The sequence below is a fragment of the Mustela putorius genome, unplaced genomic scaffold (genome assembly GCF_011764305.1).
Source record: "Mustela putorius furo isolate JIRA1106 unplaced genomic scaffold, ASM1176430v1.1 tig00000450_pilon_pilon_pilon, whole genome shotgun sequence".
Classification (NCBI taxonomy): domain Eukaryota; kingdom Metazoa; phylum Chordata; class Mammalia; order Carnivora; family Mustelidae; genus Mustela; species Mustela putorius.
The window spans coordinates 9352847-9380837 of NW_025421385.1; the positions used below are offsets into that span (position 1 = coordinate 9352847).

General features: G+C 51.1%; 1 protein-coding gene across 1 annotated transcript in view; it reads right to left on the reverse strand.

Annotated features, from left to right (window-relative positions):
* Nucleotides 1–13739: 13739 nt before the first annotated feature.
* Nucleotides 13740–27991, reverse strand: part of SNX9 (sorting nexin 9) — a 105495-nt gene continuing 91243 nt past the window's right edge. Inside the window, exons 13-18 of the mRNA XM_045080123.1 lie at nucleotides 26718–26795; nucleotides 22294–22370; nucleotides 21086–21175; nucleotides 18999–19113; nucleotides 17150–17241; nucleotides 13740–15476 (exon numbers count right to left, since the gene is read on the reverse strand). Of these exons, the coding sequence (XP_044936058.1) occupies nucleotides 15429–15476; nucleotides 17150–17241; nucleotides 18999–19113; nucleotides 21086–21175; nucleotides 22294–22370; nucleotides 26718–26795 (500 nt within the window). The 3' untranslated portion in view covers nucleotides 13740–15428. The remainder of the gene's footprint in view (nucleotides 15477–17149; nucleotides 17242–18998; nucleotides 19114–21085; nucleotides 21176–22293; nucleotides 22371–26717; nucleotides 26796–27991) is intronic.

Sequence of the window (27991 nt, forward strand, 5' to 3'; positions counted from 1 at the left end):
TACCCAGTGGGCGCGCCAACACAACAGGCAGAGTGGGATGCTTCTCCTTTGTTTACCAGCGTTCAGCTCATGACCGTGAATTACTCCACTGACATCCTCCAATGGTGACCAGCACATAGGAGTCAAAGGCAGCTCTGAAGCCTGATGGCCTGATCTACCCTTTCCCCGCTGGGCAGTCTTGAGCAATTTGCTTACCTGCTTGGGGCTTCACATGCTTTTGCATGGATTTGTGAGAAGGAAGATGCATGGAAAGGGTCTGGGACAGAGCTGGGCTGGAGGGGGCCCTAGGGAGGTGCTAGCCATCACTCCGAGCATCCCCCAACCCCGTTCCGCTGCTCCGTAAAGCGAGGGCTGCATCTGTTCGGCTGCCATAGGACACCCGGTGCCTGGTGTTCCAGGGGTCCTTGTTGAACAAAGAGATGAGACCCCGCTGGGCTCTCAGGTCTCCCTGGGAGAGCTGGCCTGGCTCCGTTGGCCTTTACGCGGTGGGCTGGGTGTCAGGAGGCCTTCGTAGGAGGGTGGTCAGAAGTTCATTATCATGTTTGTGAAAAAGGAGTAAATGCCTCGGAATCTCACACACCCCTGCACGCACACCTGCACACACAGGGCTGCACCTACGACCTGAGCTCCAGGGAATGGGGGAGGGCTTGCTTTGCTTTTTCTCGGCGCTCCTCCAGCAGCCTGGCCTCCCCGGGGGACTGTTTCAGAGCACGGGAGGGTGCCGGGCGCTGAGCTTCGCAGATCCAGGTGCGGGTGACTCAGAGGCTCTCCCAGGAGTTTGTGCGCCGCCTGCCCTCTCTGCCCGAGGGCCCTGGGCGGCTTCCTTCCCTCCAGGTCTCCGAGTGAAGGTCAACAAAACCTGCTGCTTGGATGGGCTGAAAGGAAGCCTGCCTGCATGGGCGCCTGTGGGCTCTGGGGCCCCGGGGCGCTTTCTTCACTTCTGAGGCCAAGACCAAGCCCCGCACACAGGCAGAGCAGCTGCCGGTCAGGCCTGCATCCCGCATCACAGCTAACGACCCACACAAAGCCCACCGGTCCCAGGTCGGGGTGTGGGGCCAGATGCCACGGACAGCTCGCGTCTGGCTGCCTGCGTGCTCAATTCCACACTCGGGGGGCACCTCCCATGGCGGACGATTATCTGGCCTGGGTTTGGCCGGCTCAGGGGTTGTCGGCTCAAGTGGTTCTGACAACGAAGGTCTTTCTCCCGCACCCTCCTATGCCCGGAGCTAGAGCCAGGCAGCTAGCTGGGGGGCGGGGCGGGGAGGAAGAGGGCAGGGCCACATTCCCGCTCAGGAGGAGGCTCAGGCCTCTGGAATGTGCTCCCACCTCAGCCTGTTTCCGCGGCATCCTCAACCCTCCTCCCAAATACCTCCTTTCTGAGCGGGTTCCAAGATGCAGAGACAGAGAAATGCCACAAGGGGTTGTATAATAAGGTCTGCACATCATCACCCCAGAGAGCAGTTTTAATTCAATGTTCAGAAGACTTTTCTAGCAATGAGGGGTCAAAAAAGAAAAAAGGCTGCCCTGTGTAGAGCTAAGTTCCCCATTTCTGGAGGAAGGCAGGCTGGGAGGCTGGGGGATGACCCCTTCTGTGGTTGTGTGAGAAAGGAAACACTTTCTGGATGCGTGTGTTTTTCTGCATGTTTGAAAACTTTCAGAAAATAAATTTGTAATGGAATTAAAAATAAAATTAAAAATTTAAAAAGATAAATTATATAAAGTATGCATCTACAACCATGCATTTTTCTGTATGTTTAGAAGTTATTGAAATAGAAATTCTCATTTTTTAGATTTATTTGTTTGAGAAAGTGAGTGGGAGCAGGGGAAGAGGCAGAGGAAGAGGGACAAGCAGACTCCCTGCTGAGCAGCGAGCCTAACATGGGGCTCTATCTTCAGACCCTGACATCACGACCTAAGCCGAAACCAAGTATAAGACACTTACCCCACTGAGCCACTCAGGTGCCCCAAAATATAAATTCTCTTTTTTCTTTTAAGATTTTATTTATTTATTTGACAGAGAGACGGAGAGAGCACAAGCAGGCAGAACGGCAGGCAGAGGGAGAGGGAGAAGCAGGCTTCCCTGGGTCCAGCCCCAGGACCTTGAGATCACCACCTGAGCTGAAGGCAGACACTTATCTGATTGAACCCCCAGGTGCCCCAAATTCTTAAAAAAAATTTCTCTTCAATTTTGCTTCATAATACTGTTTTGAAAAGGACAGTGAAATTTTGGATCATTACATGGTCATTCCCTTCTGGACAAAATTAGTAAAATCTTTCAGTAATAACATATTGTAGCCGGTGTATCAGGAGTACTTTGGAAGGCTTTGGCTGGAAGCAATAGAAAACTCAACTCTAAAAGTCTCAGATGAACCAGGACTCTCGAGCTAGGTCAGCTGGAGGGAAGGTAGCAGCTCTCAGCTCTTTCTTTCTGCACCATAATTCTTGGTGAGGTAGAGAAGCTGAAGGGACTCCATGTTAGGAAGTTTCCATCTTTGCTGTTTTCTCATGAGGCCCTATTTTCTCATGTTCTAGATGTATATTTTTATTTTTAAAAATATTTTATTTGTTCATTTGACAGAGAGAGACCACAAGTAGGCAGAGCAACAGACAGAGAGAGAGGGGGAAGCAGGCTCCCTGCTGAGCAGAGAGTCCGATGTGGGGCTCGATCCCAGGATCCTGGGATCACGACCTGAGCTGAAGGCAGAGGCTTAACCCACTGAGCCACCCAGGCGCCCCTAGATGTATATTTTTAAATATTTTAGGGCACCTGGGTAGCTCAGTTGTTAGGCATCTGCCTTCAGCTCAGGTCATGATCCCAGGATCCTGGGATCGAGCACCACGTCGAGAAGCCTGCTTCTTCCTCCATCCCCCTCAACCCCATGTTCATGCTCTCGCTCTGTCTCTCTCTGTCAAATAAAGATATAAAATCTTTAAAAAACAAAAAGATTTTATATATTTATTTGCGAAAGAGTGGAAGAGCACACAAGCAGAGGGAGGGACAGAGAAAGAGGGAGAAGCAGATTTCCTGCTGAACAGGGAGCCCGATGTGGGGCTTGATCCCAGGATCCTGGGATCGTGACCTGAGCCAAAGGCAGACGCTTAACAAACTGAGCCACCCAGGCACCCCCTATATTTCTGTCTGAAAACCCAAGAAGCTATGTTCCCACTCCAACAGGGAAGCACATTATTGTCCTAGGCACCCAATACCTCATCACGTCCAGGGAAAGCCGGAACCCAAACGTGTTTTAGAACATTAGCTTTGAAAAACTTCAGCCCACACTGGAATCAACACCCTCTACCTTCCATTATTTATAAAATAACACCTATTACTCAGTCATTCACCTTTGGTCAGACCCTATCAAAGATTTCTGAAGGAACATGTATCCTAGAGCCCCTTTCCAACATACGCCCCTATCCCCAAATAACAAAGAGACTCATTTTCATATCCTCTCCAAGTCTCCCAGACACTCTGTCTGCTATTTTCTACCTGTCACTTATGCTATTCAATAAACTCTGCTTCCACTTTCTTGGCTTTCATTTGATTTCTATCCTGCATAAAATTGAGGACCACCTTTGCGGGTCCTGCTGGGCCCCTTCTGGGTCCTCAGACCCAACCTACTACATCATTAGCATGTTGGCCTGTTGTCCTGATGATCATGAAATGGCTGCTTCAGCTCCAGCCATTACATTGATATTTGAAGTAGAAAGAAGAGAGGGATCTCAAGCAGCTCTGTCTCTTTTGTAAGAAAAAGGCAAAAGGCTTTCTCCAGAAGCCCCCACAAATTTCCACTGAAGTCTCCTTGGCTAGAACTGTGTCACATGCCTGGCATTAGCTATAAAAGGGACTTTTTCCAACTCTTTGGTCGAGATGGACAAGAGAGAAAAAGGAATGGGAAAGAATGGGTTTGTGGTTGGCTGACCAACAGTGTCTCCTGTGTCTAGAACAGCCAGCATAAGATAATCTCTCTTGCTGTTTTTGTGGCATAAGGCTTAGTGCTGTCTTAGAAACAGTTATGTTATTTTAATTTTTTCCAAATGTCATTTCTTTCCTCCCAAAGCAATCCTGAAGTGGAAAGGACAGGAATGATTTCTGATTTGCTATAAGACACTGAAGCCCTGAGAAGACTTGCTATTAGATATCACTCTCCGGACTTCTCACCCTGTGTTTTTTCCTGTTGGCTACATGGTCTCTGATTTCATATTTTCTCTCTTTGAGAAAACTTGGTTTTTCCATGGTGCTGATGATGATTTCAGGCCAGAGTGTTTGTCCTCTTTTGCTGAGGAAGGCACGGATCATGGGTATTTTCTGCACAGCTCTAGAAGCAGGAGGTCACCTTGTCCTGTATTCACAGACGTGTCCCCGCAGGGAGCATGAAAGACAAAGCAGACCACAAGTGAATAAACACGACAGCTTTTCTCAGATCAACCTTGGGGACTGTTTTAACCACAAAACTGAACACAAATCCACCTAAGCTGGAACAAAAATGAGAACTAAGAAAGGGTCTGTCACAGCACTGTGAGCCAGACGGAAAGTAAAAGGGAACTGTGACCTCCCAAGGCCACTTAGCTCCTATCCCTCTTAGGTCCTTATTTCTGCAGTTTCCCAAAGGATTCCTTGTTAAAAGAGGTATTCTGCTTGTTTCTCATTAAGGACGTGGCCTTTTTTTAAAAAAAGATGTATTTATTTATTTATTGGAGCGACAGAGAGCATGGGCGCATGAGTGGGAGCAGAGAGAGAGAGAGAGAGAATCTCAAGCAGACTCCATGCTGAGTGCAGAGCCCGACTCCGGGCTCGATCCCACCCCCCTGAGATCATGACTTGAACCGAAACCAAGAGTCAGATGCTCAGCTGACTGTGCCCCCCCAGGAACCCCAAGGCATGGCTTTTGACCTATAAAAATGCCCCAGAGTTTGTGCTTCTAAGCCTACTTACATTAGAAATTAGGGGTGACTCCACATCCAGGCTGAGCGCAGTGTCTGCGGTGAGAGTCTCCAAGCTCCGCCCGCTTCCCCGCTTCTTCCCAGCCCCCACCCCCCATCCCCCAGCCTGCACGGATTTATTTAGATCATTACAGGGACAGAGACAGCCGCCAGCCGGGGGTCTTTGCATTCTCCTTACTGCCTTCTCTTTTCCCTTCTCTGCCATAACTTTCTCTCCTTTCCAAAACCCATCCTACAAAAATCTCACACCTTACTCGGAGCCACACAGGGCCACTGGCTCTGAAGCAGAACGAGCCTCTCTTTTCTCCTCCGGCTCAGCTCCTTTCCCGTTCACCTCCCCTTTGGCCAGAGGTGGAGAGCAGATCTCCGCTCTGCCGTCCGTGACCTCTTACCACGAGGTTCTGGGCGTCCGGAGCCCTGGTGCTCTCCACAGTGACCCCACGGACTGAAATACTGGGTCTCGCTCAGACAGCTGACTGGGGGAAACTGCTGGAAGCTTTGAGGGCCAAGAGGGAACTACCTCCTGTCCACTTGCGAGGTGACCCATCTCTCTCTTCGCAGCGCTCCGTCAGTCCGCGCGTGATAAGGAAAGGGAAGGAGGAAGGAGACCGGGATGCGGCGGACGGGACGGGAGCTGGACTCTGTCTGGAAAGCTCCAGCTCTGAATCCTTAGCCGAGTCACCCGTCCCTTTCAAAAGATAATGCAAGGTATAAAGCCCCTTCCCAGAAATGTTAGCATCAGTGGGGGCTCCCCATCTGAGAAAAATGCAATGCACACGAATAGGAACCCTATAATCGTCTGTGGTTCTGAAGAAGGTTTTCGGCCGCCTCCTTTTGGACCTCAAACTTTCCAGCTGGTCTCTCCGCTCAGACGGAAGACCCTATCTGTGGGCGAAGCCTCCCCGTGATGGGAACCGAAACCCACCCCCGCTCCCCACCCCCAAGTAACTTGGCCTGCCCTGAGCCAGCAAGACCATCCTTGGCCATGACGGACTCCATGCCAGGGACGCACATGGCCTTCACAGCCCACCTGCACGTGCCCACCCACCTTTGCCCCATGTTCTCCTTGGATAAACCTGGAATTACTTTCAGGACTTCAGAGACTGTCTTTGAGATGCTCGTCCACTGTCTTCCCAGCATTGGCCTCACTGGAGTAAATCCCTTTCCTGTTCCACGACCCACTTGTTTCTCTGCCTTTGGGTTTTATCTGCGGTGAGTGGCTGACCCTGGTCCATCTGGGACCCCTGCACCCCTGCACCCCAGCTACAACTCACTGATGCACACACCTGATATTACGGGGACCACAAGGCCAAGAATTCCTATTTTAGAAGCAAGTTAGAAAAAGCTGCTCACACAAGTACCTCTAAAGATGGTGGGAAGTAGATCTTTTTTTTTTTTTTTTCCCCAAAGACTTTATGTATTTACTTCACAGAAACACATCGTAAGAGGGAACAGGAGCAGGGGGAGTGGGAGAAGGAGAAGCAGGCTTCCTGCTGAGCAGAGAGCCCGATGTGGGGCTTGATCCCAGGACCCCGGGATCATGATCTGAGCCAAAGGCAGACGCTTAACAACTGAGCCACCCAGGCGCCCCGGTGGGAAGTAGATGTTAACTACGAAGACATTTCCAAGGTACTAGAAAATGCAGTTAACGTTATCAGAAGAAGAGGGTCAAGCATACAGGGCTCCTCAAGAAAAACCTTAATTCCCCGGGGAGGGGGAAGGCGTCCGTGCTTCCTCTCTTGTAGGTATCTGGCTACAGTTCATGGGAACTCACTGTCCCTTCTGTTTAGAGGTGTGCCACGGGAACACCAGGCCCATCTGCACTGCAACAGATCCATCTGTCTGGGGTGACTTAAACACATCAACCGAAGAACTCAATCTCCCCAAAGTGTTTTATTGGCTTTTGTAAATTTTTGTTTTGTTTTGCTTCTTTCTGCTCTTTATTTGAAGGAGGATGGAGAGTTTTCCAAATGGTTCATTTTCAACTATGTCTGCTTCATTGAGCCAACATGTTTCCAGACTCCTGCTTTAGGGTCAGGGTGAGTTCATACGCTGGCGCCATCATGAGCGGCTACACTGGCCTGGAGAGGGGGGGTGGGTGCGGTGTAGCCCGTGCTACGTTAAGACACAACTCCGGTTCAGTGGCTCAACGTGGCAGGGGTTACTTCTAGCTCCTGAAAATTCTGTGGTGTGGTGGGGGGGGGCAGCCGCTCCCTGGGCCACCTCCCCTCTGTGTGTTCCTCTGCCATCCGTGCACCCTTCAGCGCCCCCTCCCCTTGTCCCTGTGGGCCGCGGAGAAGAGTTGGGAGACGCGCTCCCGCCATCCCGTGCGTCCACGGGCAAGGGCGCACAATGCTCTCTGGCTGGCACAGGGCCCACAGGGACGCCTGACTTTGTGGAGACGGGGAAGCGGGGTGCCTCAGTGGGCCCAGAGAAGGCGAGAGCCATGACATATTAAACTTGTACTGCCTCCCGCAGGTGTTGTCCAAAATCCACCTCCGGGCCTCGCCGCTGAGCCAGAACTTGAAGACGGAATTCGGAAGAGGAACGCGCTGGCTTTACTGCTTCGCCGGGCAAAGGAGGCCGAAGCAGGTGAAGGCCTTCAAAACTACCACCCCCACCCTGGCCCAGAAAGGGACCGGGGTTTTACAGGCAGATACAGGATCTAGCCGGTTTCGATAGGAATTGTGCACTTGCCGTCAGCCTCGTATGTTTTGGGAGAGGGTGGGGATCCTGGGATCCTGAAACAGAAGGCCAAGGAAGGAGGGGAGGTTTGCAGACGAGAGCGAGAAAAATGGTTACTCAGTTTAAAACTGAGCCCAGGGGCGCCTGGGTGGCTCAGTCAGTTGGGTGTCTGCCTTCGGCTCAGGGTCCTGGGATGGAGCCCCACATTGGGTTCCCTGCGAGGTGGGGAGCCTGCCTCTCCCTCTGCCCCTCCTCCTGCTCATGCTCTCTCTCTCTCAAATACATAAATAAAACTTTTAAAAAAATGAAAATTAGGGGCACCTGGGTGGCTCAGTGGGTTAAAGCCTCTGCCTTTGGCTAGGGTCATGATCCCAGGGTCCTGGGATGGAGCCCCGCTGCAGGCTCTCTGCTCAGCGGGGAGCCTGCTTCCTCCCCCCTCTCTCTGCCTGCCTCTCTGCCTACTTGTGATCTGTCAAATAAATAAATAAAAATCTTTTAAAAAAATGAAAATTAAAAGAAAACTTAAACAGAGCCCCGCCAAAGCATTCATGCAGCTATTTTGATTTTTGTTCAACTTTATGCTTTTAAGTGGTTTCACAGGGACAGCTGGAACCGGCTTCAAAGTAGAAGAGATCGTGAGGGGTGTGCGCGCCAAGTGCTCTCTGTGAGCAGGAAAGCTACCCGGGCCTTAGATTTTAAAAATAAACAATATCCTTTCCATTTTTAGCAACGGTGGTGGAGGAGAGGCCAGCTACCCCTCCTTAAATGAAGAGAAAAATGGAGAGAATACGTGAAAAATGGGTTCAGATATTGGACACCAGGCGGTGCAGGACTTTGATCCCTGACAGAAGAGAAAGAAGCAGGGTGAGCCCCATGTTGGCCCCGAATTCCTGCCTGAACGCGGATGCCAGGCCCGGAACGGGGAGGGGGAGACTGGATTGAGTTTTGTGGTCTCGCGGAGTAGAGGAGCCAGAGAATCCACGTTCGGTGGGGGGTGGCGCCCAGGCAGCCAGGATGGGAAGGGCAGCCGGAGGAGAGGATTGGACAGAGATGGGGGGCATGGGGGCGCTGCCCGTGTGCGGCCCCCAGAAAGCCACAGCTGGCCATGGAGGGTGGCCCACGTCTATGCGAGGAGACTGAGCAGATTGTGACGCTGTCGCCAGACCTGCTTGTGCCTCCTCTGCTCCCCCATTCACGCATGTGCGCCTTCTCCCTCTCTGATAAAAAAAATAAAATCTTAAAAAAAAAGGCAGGGCGCCTGGGTGGCTCAGTGGTTAAGCCGCTGCCTTCGGCTCAGGTCATGATCTCGGGGTCCTGGGATCGAGTCCCACGTCGGGCTCTCTGCTCAGCGGGGAGCCTGCTTCCTCCTCTCTCTCTGCCTGCCTCTCTGCCTACTTGTGATCTGTCAAATAAATAAATAAAATCTTAAAAAAAAAAAAAAAGGCAACACAGAAAGTAGGAAGGTAACGACCCAGACTCGCAGTCCCTCTGTGGGCCCGTAGCCGGGACGAGGCCCCCGTTCCGGCCGGGTCAGCTGGCGGCCCTTCGTGTTTGTTGTGTTCAAGCCGTGAAGGAAGGATCTCGGTTCTGTTCCGCGACCGATGGGGCAGAACCTCCTGGGGCCACTGCCTTTTTTTAAGTGACCAGGGTCTGAAGGGTCTGACGGCTGCAAAACCCTCCCTTTGCAAAGGGACCGAGTCAGTCTGGGGCCCGCACAGACCTCCTCTGCTTCTGCTCCTTCTCGGTTGTGGGGCGCTGTCAGCGGGCGCTGGTCCCTGTGATCTGTGGGAGCTGCGGTCCTCTGCGGCCCCCATCATTGCTGGACCCAGGACCCTGCCTGACACAGTGACTCCGGCTTGCTCTTGGCAGCGTCCGGCCTGCTGGCTGTCCCTTCCGTGGACCGTGGCTCTCATGCCTGACACGGGTGAGTCCATAATCCAGCCAGACTACGTCCCACGACCCTGGACTGAAAGTCCAGACAGTAAGCCCAAAGGGCCTCAGCCGATGTGGATGCCCCCCAGGGGGACCGTGGTGTTGCGGGTGCGGCTGGGAAGGCACAGGTGGGCACGCCCACAAGCCTTGGGGAGAAGCAGTCTCCCTCCCTGTAACTCAGCCAACACCAACTCTGGGAAGAGGGAAGGTTCTGGAGCTCCGCTGGCTTTCGTGAAGCATCAGGGTCTGCCAAGGCAAAGGGAATCAGGGAATGCGCTCCAGATGTGGGAGGGGCCGGAGAGGCCTGGAGCAGAGGCGTGCCCCTCCTGGACTCGGACGCCCCCGTGTGTGAAAACAGGCAGTGACTATTCTAGAAGACAGCGTGGGCAGCCACGCCTCACCTCATTACTGCTATGGAGTGAGTTCGTGCTTGCTGACCGCTTTGATATCAAGAAGGTTGGGAACAGAAAGAGGGTGTCCCGACACTCAGCCCGGACGGCACCTGCTCGGAAGGCCCCCTTTGTCTCCTGCTCGGTGACATGTGTCTGGAGCGGCTGGTGCAACTGGCGGCAGGGGTGACAGGTGATGAGAGAAGGTTCTGGGACACACCCCACCCTGCCCTGAAGCCCACTGGGACTGTGTTCCAGAGGTCCCTTGGGGTGGCTGTCCCAAAGAGGTGCTGGCCCCAGCTGAAGCCAGGAGGCCGTGGTCCTCAGGCCCCCAGCCTCCTCCTCTCTAAGCGACTCAGGGAGATTCCCAGAGCCGGGAGGGGCTCTGGGACAAGCCCACGCCCGTCTGGGCTCTCCGCAGAGGAGGGGACTGAGGGCAGAGAACCTGTGAGACTTGTTCAAGGTGACAGACGTTGTTGTCAGACTTGACGCTCCACCTCACAATTCAGGTGTCTTTATGCTACGGAGGGTTCCTGCAGGGGAAGGCCAGTCTTCACACTTCGGGGGGCTCCTTGGTGCCGGGGCTGAACTCAGCAGCGTGCGCTGAGGTCTGTGCGGTGTAGAGGGAGTCTGTCCAGCGCTCGGCTTTGCTCCCTGGTCCCAGTGCTGCGGTTTTAGCCTCACCGAATCTCCTGCTGCCTCTATTCCCCATCACCCTGGGCTCTTTTATATTTTATCGATGACCGCGTGCATTTATTGAGCATTACATTCATCCTCATCCACGTGCATTTACTGAGCACCTTCTGTATGGACCCGGGACCATCTATTAGCCCCCAGGCAAAGAGTAATTGTCTGTTTGCTTTATATATTTTTTAAAAGATTTATTTGGGAGAGAGGATGCATCTGAGTTGGGGAGAGGGACTGGGGGAGAGAGCCTTCAAGCAGATTCCCTGCTGAGCGTAGAGCCCAACTTGGGGCTCGAACCCACCACCCATGAGATCATGACCTGAGCTGAAACCAAGACCCAGATGCTGAACCGGCTAAGTCCCCCAGGTGCCCCTTGTCTGTTTGCTTTAAAGTAGGGCTTCCCAGTTTGGGTACTCCGGACATCCTAGGTGGATAATTTTTTATGGTGAGGGCTGTTCTCTACATTGGAGGACGTTTAAGGCCTCTCGGACTTCTACCCACCAGACCAGAAGACCAGCCTCAGGAAATGCGTTCTGGAGACACCATGACCTCAGGCTGAGAAGACTTGCAGGAGAGCCGAGGGGGCTGAGTCCCCGCTCCCTGCCACATGCTGTGACGTCACTTTATCCCCAGGGAGGAGCACATGACTCCGGAATGCTGGTAAACTTAACATTACTTTCAGGAAGTCAGTGGCTTTTCTCCAGAATGAATGACTCACCACCAACCCCACTGCGCGGGCTTCCCCAACTCTGCTCCATGCACTCCCTCTGCAGTGGAACTCCCCAGAACACTACCTTTGCAACTTCAAGCCGCTGGTCTGGCCTGGCCCAAACGACACCCCTTGCTGGTCTCTCTACCCCCCCCCCCCCAGAGCTCTGCCAATCCCAAAGACCGATTACTTCCTTCAACTTCCTGTTTTGGTCTAAGATGCGGCCCGTACTTCCACCTCCGGACCTTTGAACGTTGACTGCCAAGCGGAACAGTCTTCTCCCCAGAGGTTCCACGGCCTTTAGACAGACTGGCTCATCGTCCCCTGCTCCGTCTGGGCCCTTTGCCTGCTGCAGGAGAGGCGTGTGCGGACGGCCTTGGCAAGGAGACTGGCGCCATTCTTTCACTGTGCCTTCACCTCTCCTCTCCAAATACTGATTTTTACAGCGTTGAGGTTTGTAAAGATTATAAATTATTCTGTAATTATTGCTCTTCTGTGATAAAGATTGGTACAAATAAAAATCAAAAGTCAACATATCCTATAGGAACCACAAAATGCACCCTAGGTCATTAAATTTTTGCATCTTGAAGGAGCATTTTCCAAGCATCAATGTTGCAATGGGTAATTTTTTCACTTTCAAATTCCTGTTACTTCCCTGGCTCACAGCCAGCTACAATTTTCCTGAGTATCTCCTGCCATCCTTTTTCCTTAGGTTCCTTTTTCATTTTCCTGGCCCCTTCCTCAGGCCAACAGGGCCACCAATAGGGCCATCTGTACAGGGTGTACAGATACTTGATGTGGGGCCCAGAAAAGAGACGGCTTCCCAGCAGGTCCAGGCCGCCAACACAGGCTGCTCTGCTCCCAGGCTGGGGCCATGGGATCCAGCACCGCCAGTGGCACCTGGAATGTCAGAGCAGTCAGGGATGCCATCTGGAGCCTTTGGCAGGGCCCTAGAGGTGAGTAATAAAGCAAGCACTTAGGATTTTGGAGCCAAGCCTTGCTATTAACCCCACCCACCCAGATAATGATTCCCCTTGTGAGAAACAGCTCTGGGTTTGCTACTGGGCCTCAGTAGAGACTAAATGCCTACCCATGGGCCCCCCAAGCTACCCGTGACTGGAGCTGCCATCGTGAACTGGGTGCTATCTGTCCCATCGGGCCATGAAGTTGGGCACACAGGGCAGCACCCCATCAGCAAAGGGAAGTGGAGCGTATGTGAACAGGCCCTGTGGGGACAAGTGGCCCACAGGCCCACGGTCCGCACTCCGCTACACCATCCTCCTCTCCCGGCCTGACCTGTGGCTGCCTGGGGAGTTGCCGAAGGTCAGCCAAGAGACGAAGAGAAGCCTCAGGCCTGGTTTACAGATGGTTCTGCACGGGATGTAGACGCCACCTGAAAGCAGACAGCTACGGCACCATCTTCCCGGGACACCCCTGAAGCACACGGTGAAGGGAAAGCCTCCCCGTGGCCAGAACTTCGAGCAGTGCGCCCGGCTGCTCACGCAGCTCGGAAGGACAGATGGCCTCATGGGTAACTGATTTCCTGTCCATTCTTGGGCTGTGGCCATGGTCGGGCTGATGGATGGCAGATACCTGAAAGGAACAGGACTGGAGAACTGGTGAGAAAGACATTTGGGGAAGAGGAATGTGGACAGACCTGTCCTCAAAAAAGTGAAGATCTCTGAGTCCCCAAAATGCCCGTGAAAGATGGCCTCAGAGAAGAGGATTTTAATCTTCAAGTTGCTAGGATGACCCAGTCTGTGGACACCAGTCCACCTCCTTCCCCAGCTGCCCCGGTCATGTCCCAGTGGGTTCCTGAACAAAGTCCCACGGTGGCAGGGACCGAGGTTATGCGTGGGCTCGGCAACGTCCACTTCGCTCACCAAGGTGGACGCGGCCATGGCCACTGCTGAGTGCCCATGAAAGGATTTTAACTGTCAAATTTCCTTATTTTGTTTGAATACGGTGTGCGTGTATGTAGAGCAAGTATTTGATTTCTTTCCCCTCTTACTCTCTTATCTTGTGACATGAGATTTTTACATCACAGGATTAGGTTACAGCACATGGAGACAAGCCAACATCACTTCTCTCTCTCACACACACACACACACACACACGCACACCCCCGTCGGCTGCTTCTCTACGGATCGCTAATATGCTCGGTCGGCATCAGGATCTGTGCTTACAGCTCTTTAGTGATTAAGACGTGCTTCTAAGACTGGTGACTCTGACTTAAGGAATTAAAATATTAATTCATATCAGGAGAATTAGGTTTTGGGGAAAAATTCATTATCTGGACTATTTTTAGGAGCTGGAAGCAAGAAGCAATTATCCAAAAAAAAAAAAAAGAAAAAAAAGAAAAAAAGGAGGAAAATAAATCACACAAACACCAAAAATGTTTTTGAAAAAGTGCTTTCAGAATTTACTGTACAGTCTTTTTTTTTAAACAATTTACTTATATGTTGGCTTCTACATGCTCTTACATTTGTGTAAAACATTTATACATATTCTTTACAATTTGTACATATATTAAATGGCTGTATCATAAACATTGTTCTATGAGATTTTATAAAAGAAAAATCAAGTAGGGAAAATTACTTATAAAACATTAACAAAACCCGTGATATTAAAGAGCAAGAAATTCTCATACTCATGTTCATTCGATTTCCTCTGCTACTTATTTTTTGGTTTCATTTTATTTGTGCTGGCCCAAACCTTCCATCGTCTACACTGTCATCGCTAGGTCAGGAGAATGAAAGCAGTGGGGAGAGGTCATAAGGCAAGTGTGGGGGATGGGCTCACTGGGCTGTGGCGGGGTGGGGGGGTGGGGGGGTGGGGTGTGTGCATATCTGAGTGCTCGGGTTTAAAGCTGACAGTCGGCCACCATTAGCTTTCGCTGTGTGCCTCCGTCTGGAGGCCGGTGATCAGAAAAATCCCCTCGCAAGTTCCAGATGCGGTCAGGAACACATCACTGACCATCACGCTGTCCTTACAGAGACCAAAAGCTCCAGGGACCACTGTGCACGACTCAGCCTGTGACCCTTATCAGTCCCTAAGCGCTTCCACCTGGGGGACGGAGAGGCCTACCACGCTGTGGTTTCCACGTTTTCAGGTAAAACCCCCGTTCACTTGTCTACCCTCCAAAGTAAGTGGCAAATCACGGCCTCGGAAACAGGTCTCAGTACCTCTGACTCAACAGCTGAAGACACCAATGCGGGGTGAAGCTCTGTGGGGAGGACATCTGTTCCCCCGAGCAGAGGCCCCAGCGCAGCAGCTCCAGCCCTGGGAGCAGAGTCAGAGCCCTGTAGACATGTGCCCACCCCTGTCAATGTATTCCTTCTGGCAAGAACCATGCCTTCACCAGGCCTGGGGAGGAAGCCCCCCCCACCCCTGTGGAAGGGGACAGTCAGCAGTGTTCCTGAGGGAAGTGCGGGCAGTGAATGGGATCCTGGGCTTTTGCTGCACTGCTCGCTCTGAGGGGACACGTGAGCCCCCCTCTCCTGCCCTGAGCCTCCTGGGAGGGCGCCGGCAGCCCCCAGGGCCCCTCCCGGCTTCCTCCCTCCTGGAAACAGAAGCACTGGAGTCATAAATATGTCAGTGAAAGGCATGTAGAGCTTCCTAAGTAGATAGGAATCCCACGGGACTGAAAAGAGTTATAAAAATATACAAACATATATATTTTTTATTCTGGTATATTTCATATTTTTAAGAAAGCAATTAGTAATTATCTGACATTGGGTAAGACCCAGAAGATCATGGACGACGTACAAATTACAATTTTATGTAAAATATCAGTGGGGGAACCCCTAATTTTCCATTCAAAATTCTGATAACTTTAAGTACTTTCCAAAAATAGAGACAATTTCCATTGTTTTCAGTAATGGATATGGAAACGAACCAAATAAGACTAACCCCACGAACTTGGTTAATAAAATAGACACAGTTTTTTGCAACTCTTTCTTTTTGGTTTTCGGTCTTTTGTTCCTTTTTGCTTTTGATGAAGGGGTGAAGGGGGAAGAAATAAAATTGCATTGCCCAAAGTCAGAAAGAAGCACTTCGGAGTTCTCTTGGTGTTCTGTTGTGTTCTACATAACCGGGAAGCGGCCGAGGGCCTGCCTCAGCTTTTCTGCGATCTGGTGAAGAAACGAGACAACCTTGAGACGCCCAGTCCCACCAGGGCCCGACAGCATTCGACCCCTCCCACCTCCTCCTACCAGTTAGACACTGCAAACATTTCAAAGGCTTCAACTGGGCTAAGCTTCAAGTCTCCTCCAGCACCAACCAGCCACAGAGCCCTCCCCAACCCCAGATGGTGCCCCCAGCTTGCAGGAGGCCCCCCTTCTTTCTGGCACAGCCCCGGTCTCTCTCAGGAGCAGCATCTCCAGACCAGGGGTCCGGCGGGGGTGGGTGTCCTACTTGCACGATTGCCCTGTCTTGTCGGACACCCGTGGACTCCCGGGCCCCCGCTGCCGGGCACGCCTCCCAGACCGTCGGCACCCCCATGACAGAGCCGGCGCGGGACCGCAGCCATGGCTACGTGCCAAGGCCTCCCCCAGGGAGAACACACACTCCCCAAGGACACGGATGTCGTGGCCGTTCTTGGAGCCCAAGGATCTGTGCTTAGTGCTTAGTATATACTACGCGCTTAATACAGATTTGCTCCACCGAAAAGCAAGTGAACTTTAGCATTCAAGCACTGCTTTCTCCTAAAACTGTTATATCCGACAAGGACACTGATTAAGTGTCATCAAGTCACAGTGTCCTTGATAATTAAACCTCACTTGGGCTTGAGATTATCTAACAAATCAACATGATTGGAGTTTCAAGAGGTGCCCTTCAAGGCTCTTCTACTGCAGAACAGCAGCAACCTGGATTCCAATATGCGAAGGCAACCGTGGGGCAGCCCTAGTTAACACAGAGAGCCCAGGAACTGCACGCTGGAAGGGACAAGCGTGCTTAAGGGAATTCCTTCTGGAAGCTCAGCTCCCAAACCAGCTGCTTCCCACACACGATTCACACTCTGCGGCAAGCACCCTGGTCACAGCTGCCGTTCAAGGATCTGCTGTGGGAGCCCCACACTTCCCGCACTGTCTCGCCCGAAGGGGACACGTGCATGGACGCTGAGTGTGGGGCTGGTCTGCCATCGCCCTCAACACTCGCGGAGCAGAGCATGGCGCGAGTGGCACACTGAGCATGGTGACCCGCACGGGGTCAGCGATACGGTTCGGGAACTTGCCTTCAGGTGCTGGAGCTTCGGCTTACACGCTACCGCTCTGTTCTCTGCACACGCCAGTAAACAACAAAATTATGCAGGCACAAAAGCTTACATCTCAGTGATGGTTCCCTAACTGGTTCCCTCTCGTTTTCTCTCTGAGGCTCCTCTGGTGCACAACGAAAGCTCCTTTGCGAAGTCTGCCCGCGGTGCCAGCTCCATCCCCACGGAGGGCCTGCCGAGCCGGGGACCCTCCTGTCCTGCACTGTCCCCAGGCACAGAGAGGCTGGGGCTGGGGACCTCCCCGTAGGACTTCTAGGGGCCTCACAACTAGCATCCACTACCCCTTCTTCCTTACGAGAAAACTTTTTTAACTCAGTGGGATTCAAAAAGGAAAAGGCAGATATAATTCAAAGGGATTTAAAAACCCCTACTCCATAACTAACCTCCTTTCGTTTATTACGTAGGATTAAAAAATACAGGCAGACTAACTTTATATATGGTCAAAGTTACGTGAGCACGAGTCCTCCGTGAGCACGAGTCCTCCATGTGCGTGCGTGTGTGCAAAGGGCCCGGGGCGGGCGGCCGACTTACTGTTTCATAGAACTGCACCTGCTGCTCCAGGTACAGGCGGATGACGCTGTTGTAGTCGTAGATGCGGTTGCTGTGGAAGTGATTCATCTCAGCTACAACAAAAACCAAGGCATCAGTCAGTTCCCCTGGCCTTCCACAGGCCCGCGGGCTTGCTCCGCTGCGTTGCCCCGGTTGGCCTCAGGGCAGGGCCAGTCCCTGACATTTCACTTTGCAAAGAGGCTACAAATATCATCTGCATCGCTGAGGGCAACGTACTTCCCCGCAGAGGGATGATTCCTGTTGACGTGCACTGCGCAACCCAACACACACAACCACCCCGTGTGGACTCTGCTTTCCCAGGAGAGACTGAGCAGGAGGCCGGCGTGGGGCTCCCTCTCTGCAGACTGTCGGTGACACAGGACCCAGTGAGGCCCCCAGCGGGTCCCACCCCGTCCCCTCTTGCAGCTGCCTGGACAGGTTTCTCGGGGCGCCCTTGAAAGGCTGTAGGGATGGGGGAGATGCAGGGGGACCCTATTCTGAATGGACTTGGCTGCTCGGAGTATCAGGGCTCCCAGAACCCAACCTCTTGCCAGGTGAGAGGCTCTGGACCCCTGTTCTCCAGCTCTGCTGAATTTATGTCCTCACAGATGGCTCCCTTACTGCCTCTTTCCCTTGGGACCAGCCCCGCACCCCCCACCACCTCAGCAGAGGCCTCGTCACACCTCCACCTGCCTCTTCCCTCATTCTGTGCACCTAGCAAGCCAGCTGCTGGCACACACGCCCACTGTAAGGGCGCTGTTTTGAGTCTCGTATTATCTGAAGTCATACAAAGCTTATCCTTTATCTGTTCGGAAAACTTCACACACAAGTTCAAAGCCAAATCCCCCGTTTCAACCCCTTCGGAAGCCAGATCTTCTCTCAGATTTTTCCATTCCCGCCCCTAGCTGCCTCGGCTCTGGAACCCGTTCAGACACTCTTGCCTCTGTCCCACGCACTCCCTAGTCCTGAGGGCTGTTCCTTGGGCAAGTCTGCAAACGCGCTTCCTTCTCTCCCCGAGCACCATGTCTTCTTCGTGCCTGCGACTCTCAGACCACAGAGGCAGCGGTGTCCTGCGTGGGCTTTCTGACGACTGCCCGCCAACCTCTCCCACCCTCTCCCTGAGCTGTGTACCTCCCTGCCCCTCACCATAGAGCCTTCCAGTGGCCTCTTAATGCCCCCAGTAAGACCAGGCTCTTCTGCCAGCTCTCAAGGCCCGCCACCATCACTGACACTTATCCCCCAACAGCCTGTAAGTTGGTCTTCCTCCTGAAGACCAGTGAGAAAATCTTGTCCCACTATTTTGTGTGGGTTTGTTCAAACTAGAATATCCTTCCCCTTTCTCCTTTGCCCATGCCTGCTCTGTCTGTCTACCAAAACAGGAAAAACCCGTTCGTGGCTCCCGTGTGCCGGAAAGCACTCAAATATATAAAAATTATTTAGTATCTTTTTACTAACACTCAAATTTTGCTGAAAAAGCCATGTCCAAAATCCCTTCACATTCTCTGGTCCTGAGGGACAGAGGTTACAAACTGCTGAAAGCTGAACTCTGGAATCTAACACAGCATCGCGCAGGAGCAGAGATGAAGGAAGGATCTTCACTGTCTCTGAGACCTGATACAGAAGCATGGGCTTCATCAGGCTGGCACTCCCGGCTCTCTCAATCGGGTCCATCTGCATCAACGCTGGGACCCTGCAAACAATGGGCTTGGGAGGAATCTCTAAATCAGCTCTTGTCGGCTTAGCTGTGGTCCACAGAGGGCCTTCTCTCCAGCCAGGGAAACGACAAGGATTGAAACCGTCTGTGTGAGCGACACCCAAACCCGGGCCTTACCTTGCAATGCGTAAGACATGGTGCCAACTCGCTTCACCATGTTCTGTTTGTCCTGGGGGGTGATTTTACTGGTGGCCACCAGCTTATCACTTTCTTTCACTTTCTCTATCGCTCCCTGTGAGATATGAACACAAGAGTGTTAACAGAATGACGCGCAAAGGACCAGCCTTTCATTTCACATGCGACGGCGCCGACGTCTTCTACAACTGACCGGCCACCAAGTGAGAACGCAGGCGAGCGCCTGAATGTAACTTCCTGCAAGTCACTTGGAAGCAAAAGGGTTGCTATTCTTGAAAAACAGAGCTAAGCCAAAATGGACAGTTTTCTGCTACAGCAGCATGAAAAGCAAACAGCACTCTGTTTCTGTAATATCCGAGCCCGTGCCAGGACCAGAGGTGTGCAGGAGACGGACACAGGCATCGGGGTTTAGAATGATGAGGGACAGAGGGCACCTGGCTGGCTCAGAGGGTTAAGCCTCTGCCTTTGGCTTGGGTCATGATCTCAGGGTCCTGGGATCGAGCCCCGCATCGGGCTCTCTGCTCAGTGGGGAGCCTGCTTCCTCCTCTCTCTCTGCCTGCCCCTCTGCCTACTTGTGATCTCTGTCTGTCAAACAAATAAATAAAATCTTAAAAAAAAAAAAGAATGATGCGGGACAGTCTGTGCTCGTACCTGTGCGCTCTCTCTCTGTTCGGGGCGTGCTGGCTGGGGGTGCTGGTACAGGTGGGCTGTCACCTTTACTTTGGTTTCTGGGAGGAGCACTGCCCTGATTTCAAATTGATACTCAGGCGGAAGGAGTGAGAGCGCTGCTGAACGTTTCCCACTCCAGGACCATCACAGTGCTCATGAGAGCGGTCTGGGAAGAAAAACTTTATGCTCGTGCATAAGCCAGCCGCCCTGCCCAAAACTCTCAATTGCTGGCCTCAATCCCTATGACAAGCTGACTATTCTGAGTTGGCTTTTTTAACTAAGATTTTTACTTGTGTTATATTTACTTATGTTAATTCCCCCTAGTTTTATTGAGCTGTAACTGACATTCAGCACTGTGTGAGTTCAAGGTGAGTGCAACCACAATGGCCTGGCGTCTGGACCCTGGACAGCGACCACAGCGACTGCTGCTCACGTCCGTCACCTCCCACATGGATGAGTCTGTCTGATGTTTCCTTTGTGGAGACACTTTTTGAGATCTGTGCTCTCTGTACCTCTGAGAGACCCTGTGTTCCCAGGCTCACCGCAGCCTTATGCACAACAGCCTTGGTGTGGAAATGCCTTTGAGTGTCCACTGGTGGACGGTTTGGTAAAGAGAATGCTCTCAGTTTTATATTAAAGTATCTGAAGTTGCACACTTCCCCTTCCTGACGCTCGGATCATTAAGCTGAACGCTAAAACGGCCACATGCCAGGACTACCAGGGCTGCAGACCAGCCCTCTGTAGAGATCTTCCTAATAAATCCAAGTACATCACAGTCCCCTGGAGTATGACAGTTGATAAAATGCCCCTATTCTGAACTAATACATAGAGTCTGAAACAAACAAGCCAGAGTTGAAATGCATGGACACCCAAAACATTTCGAAATTCAGTTTAAAAATACCTTTATAGTGGGAATTATATAGTTTTCTTAATAGTACAAAAATATAAAATCTATGTTGATCGTTTAAATTTTTATTAGGAAACCCTTTGTCAGGCCCAGGGGGACAGAATATCTGACTTTGTCTCGACGGGGAAGGGTCTTTGGGGACCTGCCCCAGCAGCTTACAGGGGTCTCATTAATAAGGTCAAACTGTATTCCCAATCTTATCTTGAATTTGCAACAGCGTGATTATTTTGTTTGCTACCTGGCCTAAGTATAGGCATAAAGGAATCTTTTTTCCACACTTTTGTTTCCTCAAAGTAATCTCTTTACAGAATAGAAGAAACCAGAAACTATGCATAGTGTTTCAACAACCCAAGGGGCTCTAGTCGGTTTCAGAAAGCCCCCTCCCCCTGCCCCCCACGCAGGGCCATGCTGAGTGACAGGGCCCACGCGGTGGCCGTGGGCCGTGGCCCCGGCTCCCCATATCATCTTGTCCGCACTTCTGTGATCAAATTACCTTGTGGGCGCCGATAATATCAGGGAAGCAGCCGAGGAAACCTTTATATTCATGATTACATTCCATGAGGAAATGGAGATCTTTCTTTGGCTACAACGAGACACAGGTTAGTTATTACTGGCAGAGAAATCTAGACCGTTGAGGATAAGAAAAGGGTCGTACTGGAGAACAGTATGGGCCAAGCCCTTGGTACGAGTTACTGTCTATCAAGGGCTAAGGCATTCAGCATAGTTTTCCTGCAAGAAAACAACCCTCAAGGCTATTACATTCTCAATCGTAGTTTAGAGGGAAAATAAAATATCAGATGATTTTTAGGCTGGCTGGTCAAGTTAGTTACTTTGAGGTGGTTTAAAATATGACACTGTATGGGCAAAAAACTATTTATATATAAGCAAATAAGACATAATCATTTAATGTCTACATTTTAACAGAGAATATAAATTATTATTAAAAATCTGGTAGTCATCTTAAGTGGCAACTTAAAATTTTTCTATTTTTCTGAATTATAATTTTTAATAGCTATGTTAGGCACAGTTCTAAAAATTCATCTTTTCTTCCAAGCAGTGGTAGTCCGTGACCAACATGAAGGTGTGTGTGCATGTGTGTGCAGAAGTATGTTATTTCAGGAGGTCACCTGAGAAACTTTAATTCGGGGACTTGGAACAACATCAATGTCTATTCCCCTTAAGGGAATCTATTATCGGTTATCGGTAAAATAAAAAAAAAAACTGGGAACTGGACCACTGAAGGTGCCAGTAAAAGTCACGTGGCTGGAACAAAGACCCGTCCCTTGCCAGGGCCCTCATGGGTCCCTTCTCCTTAGTGGCTGCCGAAGGCGGAGAGCCTGTCACGGCGGGTTCCACGACCACCATTACCAGCCGAGTAAGCAAGCCTCAGATAGGCTACGGGTCCAGACCGGGGGGCGGGGGGGAGGTGACCGCAGCTCTGCTCTAACATCCCAACACCCCCAAGGTGGTGAAGGGTAGGTCTGAGCCACTGACAGCGGAAGGCATTCGTGTCCACTTCTCCGGGTCAGTGCATCCACCGTCCACCACCGCGGCTTACCCGGAGAAACACGACGGCCATACACAATGAACAAAGAGAAAAAAGGAGATCTATCTGCAAAGTTTGTTCCACCAATCGGCTAACTGAACACGTGGGTCCGACAGCCTACAGTCCGCTCAGGGAGGCCGTGTGCGCGGGGATACCTGCTCCGCCACGAGACCGGCGATTTCTTCGTAAGTCTTTCCTGCTTCTGTTATCGCAGCGTTGAGATCTGTTTCGCCTGGGAATCAGTAGAGCTACGTCAGTGCTCAAAAGTATTTTCACTTGGTTGATTTTATTGAAAAATTTCATTACAGCAAACACTGCACTTTTCAAAACTAGAGGCCAGTGTCATGGTCCCCCTCTAGCGACCCCCGGGCTTCCCAACGAACGGCGCGTGGCCAGTATCTCTGCACCTGCACCATCCACCCCTCATGGCCCCCTTCGCTGGCCACAGAGCAACGCACCCATAAACTCTATGTCAAAGACAAGCACCTTCAAAAAGCAAGGACGGTACACCACCACCCTGGGGAAGCCAGAACGGCTCCTGACAGGAATGTCAGGTCAGTGAGAGGCTCCTGGTCTCTGGAATCAAGCAGGCTGCTTTCCGGCACAGAGAAAGCCCACGTGGCAGAGCTGAAGTGCTTCTTCCATCTATAGGTTCTTTCTCCTCCCTCCCTCTTTTCCCACAAATTTCTTTTGGGGGCGTTGAAGAAACCAGGCCCTTGCCTTGGTGCCCACAGCCTGGGTTCTGCTGAGGGTGTCTGTGCTGAGAACACAGTCCTCTGTCCCCCGTACCATCCAGATCTTTCATCTTAGGAAAGGTCTGCAAAGTGCTGCTGTTCTACTCCTGGTATTCCTTCTTGATCTGAAGCGCTTCTATAAAGAGAAACTCTCCTTTATTGACTATCTGGTTACCTTGGGTTATTGGCAGAGAAAAAGCACATGAAGTGTTTTCTTTCTCTTTACCGTTTCAGAATAATGAGCTGATTCTCTAACCATTCCCCGGAGGTAACAGATTAACTTTTTAAAAAAGTATCACTGCAAGTTTGGACTTAAACGTACTTGATAAGCTTCACTGCAGAGAAAGTATTATTTTCACTAATGCTCTAATTTTCTCTTTATTGGAAGGCTTTTCAAATCAGCATCTCGGTTCAGCTAGGAGCTCAGGGTGGAATGCAGTGCTGAGGACTCCCCCTGTCGGGGGCGCTAGAGGGGCTTCTTGCGACTGGCTTGGGTATTTCAGGGACTTTTCAATGAACAGAGCAAGGCAAATTGTATTTTTTTAAAAAGAGGAGAACTATAATGAGCTCATATGGATATTTCCAATTCATATTTAGGACTTGAGAATTTTTCGTAATGTATTTTAAAACTCATTTTTATGTTTAGCTCTTTCATTTAAAAAACTTAGTTCCTAAACAACGGAAATTTAATTACGTTTGCTTTACCGTACAATATGTAAAATAGTTTTTTTTTTTAAGATTTTACTTATTTATTTGACAGAGAGAGAGATCACAAGTAGGCAGAGAGGCAGGCAGAGAGAGAGAGGAGGAAGCAGGCTCCCTGCCAAGCAGAGAGCCCGATGTGGGACTGGATTCCAGGACCCTGAGATCATGACCTGAGCCAAAGGCTGAGGCTTAACCCACTGAGCCACCCAGGTGCCCTGTAAAATAGTTTTAGAAGGCTCTAGAATAACAATATTAACATTTTATTGCTAACTATATGATGATTGAAAACAAAAGATTTTTTGAAGTCTTTTTGACTTTTAAGGCATCTGCTGGGATGTATATTCAAAAGCCAGTGTTTTATGGTGATGTGAAATAATTCTCCCCACGTGGCTATGCCTTCACCCTGATGTATCAAGTGATTTATTTTGCTTTTGCTTTTTAGGGATTTTTCTTTACATTCTAATTTAAAATTTTTTCCTAGTAATAAATGTAGAATAAATAGACAAGTAAAACATGCCCATGGTTCTAAAGTCAAGTCTATAAAACAAGCTAAAACCAGAGGTCTTGCTTCTAAACTTGTTCCTCTCCTCTGCTACAGTTAACCACTTAAATATTTTTATCAAATATTTTCCATGATAACCCGTGAGGATTAGTGCCTCATGGATCTGTGCAAAGGCCATGCGCACGGTCTCCGCATGCTCTGCGTGTGTCTGCACTCCCAGAGGGAGCGTGGAAATTTAACATAATCCGAGACTTTCTCAGGCTGGAACCCTCCGAATTACTGCAAGATCAAGCGTGCGGCGCTGCCGCACGTCACCAGCGCGTCTGAGCAGAGGAGGACGTGGTAAGACACAGCGCTCGGCTCTGCTGACCTTCATCTGCCTTGAGACGTTGAAAAGTGAGTCCAGGGGGACTAGTGAGTCTAGGAGAAGTTCTTTGAAAACAAGATCTCTAGGAAGCTGAAGGACAGTCCCCACATAGCACACTGCGCTGACTTAATACTGTTCACACTTGACCCAGGGCCCCAGGCAGCGCGGATGCTGGATACGCACCGACTGACAGCCCGCACCGACTGACAGCCTGCACCGACTGACAGCCCGAAGCAGGGCCAGCCGTAAGGAAGCGAACGGTGCCTCTGTGCGGCTCGCACGGGTGGGTGTGGCGGAGAAGGCGCAGCGCCTTCAGGGTCATCTCTCACTCCACCCCCCACCCCAGGATGTCCCCATCCTGCAGGGGTCTCCCCCCACTGCAGGGAGCAGCCCTATCTATCCTTTCTGCCGGGGTGCTCTGCGTTGAAATTACGGACAGGAAACTCCAGAGAAGCTGACTGTTCTGAAGGTCTGCGGATTCTACCGAAGTTCACAGAATGACAAATGCATGGGAAGATTTATGTAGAGTACGAGGTACCAAAGAACATCTTCAGGACCCATTTCCCAGATTACCAACTGCCTTCTCTTGCCCCCTTTCCAAGACTTCCGGCGCCACACTTAGTGAAGGGTGAGTGTTTGTCTCTGCTGGCATCGAGCAGGAGAACAAGTGAATCACTACGAGGTAGCTCTGAATGATTTTTACGTTTTTCTGTCTGACTTCAAGGAATGGAGTCCTCAAGTCTGGGTCCATGCTACCGGAAGGACCTAACAATGGCTACACAGCTCATCTTGGAGTGGTTCCATTTCTAGTTAGGATGGGGACAACTGCAGGACTCTTGCTCTCGGTGTCATAATACCAAATAAGCTAAAACATCAGCCTTCTCCGTCAAGTCTCCTTCATCGTGTGGGGATGAAGAAATCCAAAGGAACTCAATTCAGAAAGGCCTAGGTCTGTGCCCTAGGCAAGCTCCGCAGAGTCTGGAGGCCCCAGGGGAGGAGGAGGGAGCCTTCCACCGGCAGAAGGGCTCTGTTGGGACCAGGAGGCTCTGCTCTGCCTTTACCAGATGGGTGGGGGCTGGTGTGAGGAACCAGCACCTGGGGGAGCCCCAAATGCAGAGCCAATCTGCCCACAGGGGTTTTGGACACTAAGGGGTGATGGCGGGAAGTGGGGGTGGGGCTGGAGGACAGAGAGCCCCCGGGGAAGGCTTAAGGAAGATGAGATTCAGGTGGGCTCCGACATGGACATGATGGGGCCCTGCATCTTCACTCCGGTCGAGATGCCAGAGAAGCACAAAGCCAAGAGCACTCTGGGGGTCCTGCCAGCACCTAAGTGATTGGTGGGGCCCGACACCTGGCTCCTCCATCACCCCCGGCGGCATGGTGGCCGGAGGGCTGGTCATTCCAGGCCCACGTTCCTCACCTTCAACATGAGGGGCCAGACGGACCAAGCCTCAGAGCTCCCGTCCGATCCGAAAGTTGGGATGGTGAGGCACAATTCAGCCAGGACTTACGTGGGAGCCCCGGCTCTTCTGGCCAGAGACTCATTTCTTGTTCCTGAAAATACTCAGACACGTCCACAGACCCATGTCCCCTGAGCATCAGAATAAATACCGAGTCCAAGGTACCAATTCCACCATTTCTGTAAGCGACCGGACACACTCAAATTCAGCCAGCGCCGCTCACCTGACAAATAATACTTTTACTTGCTACCTGCTCCACAGAGCAAACTAAGCAAAAGTTCACCAAAATGTGCTTGTTCTCACGAGTGCTGTCAATGTAAAGAACAATGAATTCCAGACACCACGGGTCAGACAGACAGCACGGGACACGCCGAAAGTAACTCTAGGTCGCGGAGAGGCCTCAGGCAACGTGAATTTGTTACTTAGTCAGAATGTTCCCTCCCAATGGCCTTGACGTGCTCCGGCCTTCGGCCTTCGCAGCAGAAAGACCGGCCTCTGAGGTTGGCAGAAATGAAAGCCAGGGCCGGGGGTGACGGGTCACCGCTGCCTGTTCCAGCAAAACACAAGAGCCACCTCCGAGCGCAGAGAAAGGCCAAGAACGAGCAAGAAACACGGACGTAAGCAGCCTCCGCCTCCACTTTCCCAGAAGCAGCGAGGGAGGTCGCAGGAGCACTGGGGGAGCAGCCCGGCCCAGTCAAGGGTCAGTGACAAGGGTCCCCAGCTGTAGCATCCCTGTGGGGGCGCAGGGCCTGAGGGGGGCTGGTCAGCACTGGACGCTACGGGCCCGAAGGATAAGAAAATACGCACGCACCTTGGTACCCGCTGGAGCTGAACACCGTCGCCAAGCTCTGCAAGGCCTTCCCTATCTTCTGGTACTCCTTGGGTAAGGCTGAAAGAGAAGGAGGAAGATGCTGGCGATGGGTCCCCCGAGCGAAGGGCAACAGCATCTATTTCCCCAAAGTGATCACTTCCATCATAAAAGAAATCTTTAGCAAAACTGTCGGCTTTTTAAATTATTGAAATTTTTTTCAGTAAAATTGGCTATTAACCGGTTGTTCAGTTCACGGTGGATGCGCTTATTACGAACGACCACCCCGGCGCACCTCCTCACTCACTGCGTGAAGCCGGAGCCGCCGGGGGCTCATCTGGAGGAGAGTTTCTAGCGGCCAGAGTCCTCCCGCATGCCTTGTCTTAGGACCACCATGACAGCCCCTCTACCGGGGGCAGGCACACTGTCTCTGTCCCGCGGGCTAGGAGAACAAGGCTTCGCTGAGTAAATGGGCTTGCTGAGGGTCGCATGGGGAACAGGTGGTGGATGTGGCCTTTGAGACACCTGCTTTCCCTGAAGTTATGTATGCGGGACTGATTATCTGCGAGATAAGACTGAAGGCAACAAAGTGTGCGGAAAAATGCGGCAGAAGGTCCCACAGGGCCAGGAAGGACGGATTTGAGTTTTTTCATCTGTGTAACACTGTGACATGATGAATGAAATGATTTCTGAGGGTCCTTCTAGTGCTAAAATTCTAGGATTCTAGGATCATTCTGGAGAACTTTCTAGAAGAGTCTCTGTATTTTAGGCTATTTTTTGTTTGCATCTATAAATAGTCCCCTTATACACATCTACTGCTTTTCAGCAGAATGCCTTATTTGCATTTGAAGACTTGAAGTGCAGTATTAAGAAGAAAAATTCAAACGTTTCTTTTACAAAATCTAGTTCAGAGAAATCTGAAACATGGTCTTTAAGTTGCAATAATCAGGAGACACGATTTTAAACTCCATTAGCTTAACTTCAATAAATTGTTTGCCTTTTTCTAACTATATACGTGAGGTTAAAGACATTTGCTATGTGTTTCACCGTACTATGTGCTAGATTTCTCACTTTACAGATAAGGAATCTTAAGAAACTCTATTTTGAAAGAAAGGGGGAAAGAATATATGCTTACCTCAAATCCTAAACCAAGTGCTTCAAGCTCCTCTCCTCCCAAAAAGGGAGTAGCCTTAAGCCAACATCCTCTATTTCATAGATTTGACCTGATGGGTTATATGGGACATGAAGCTGACCGGATGTTGTCAGACACAGGGATT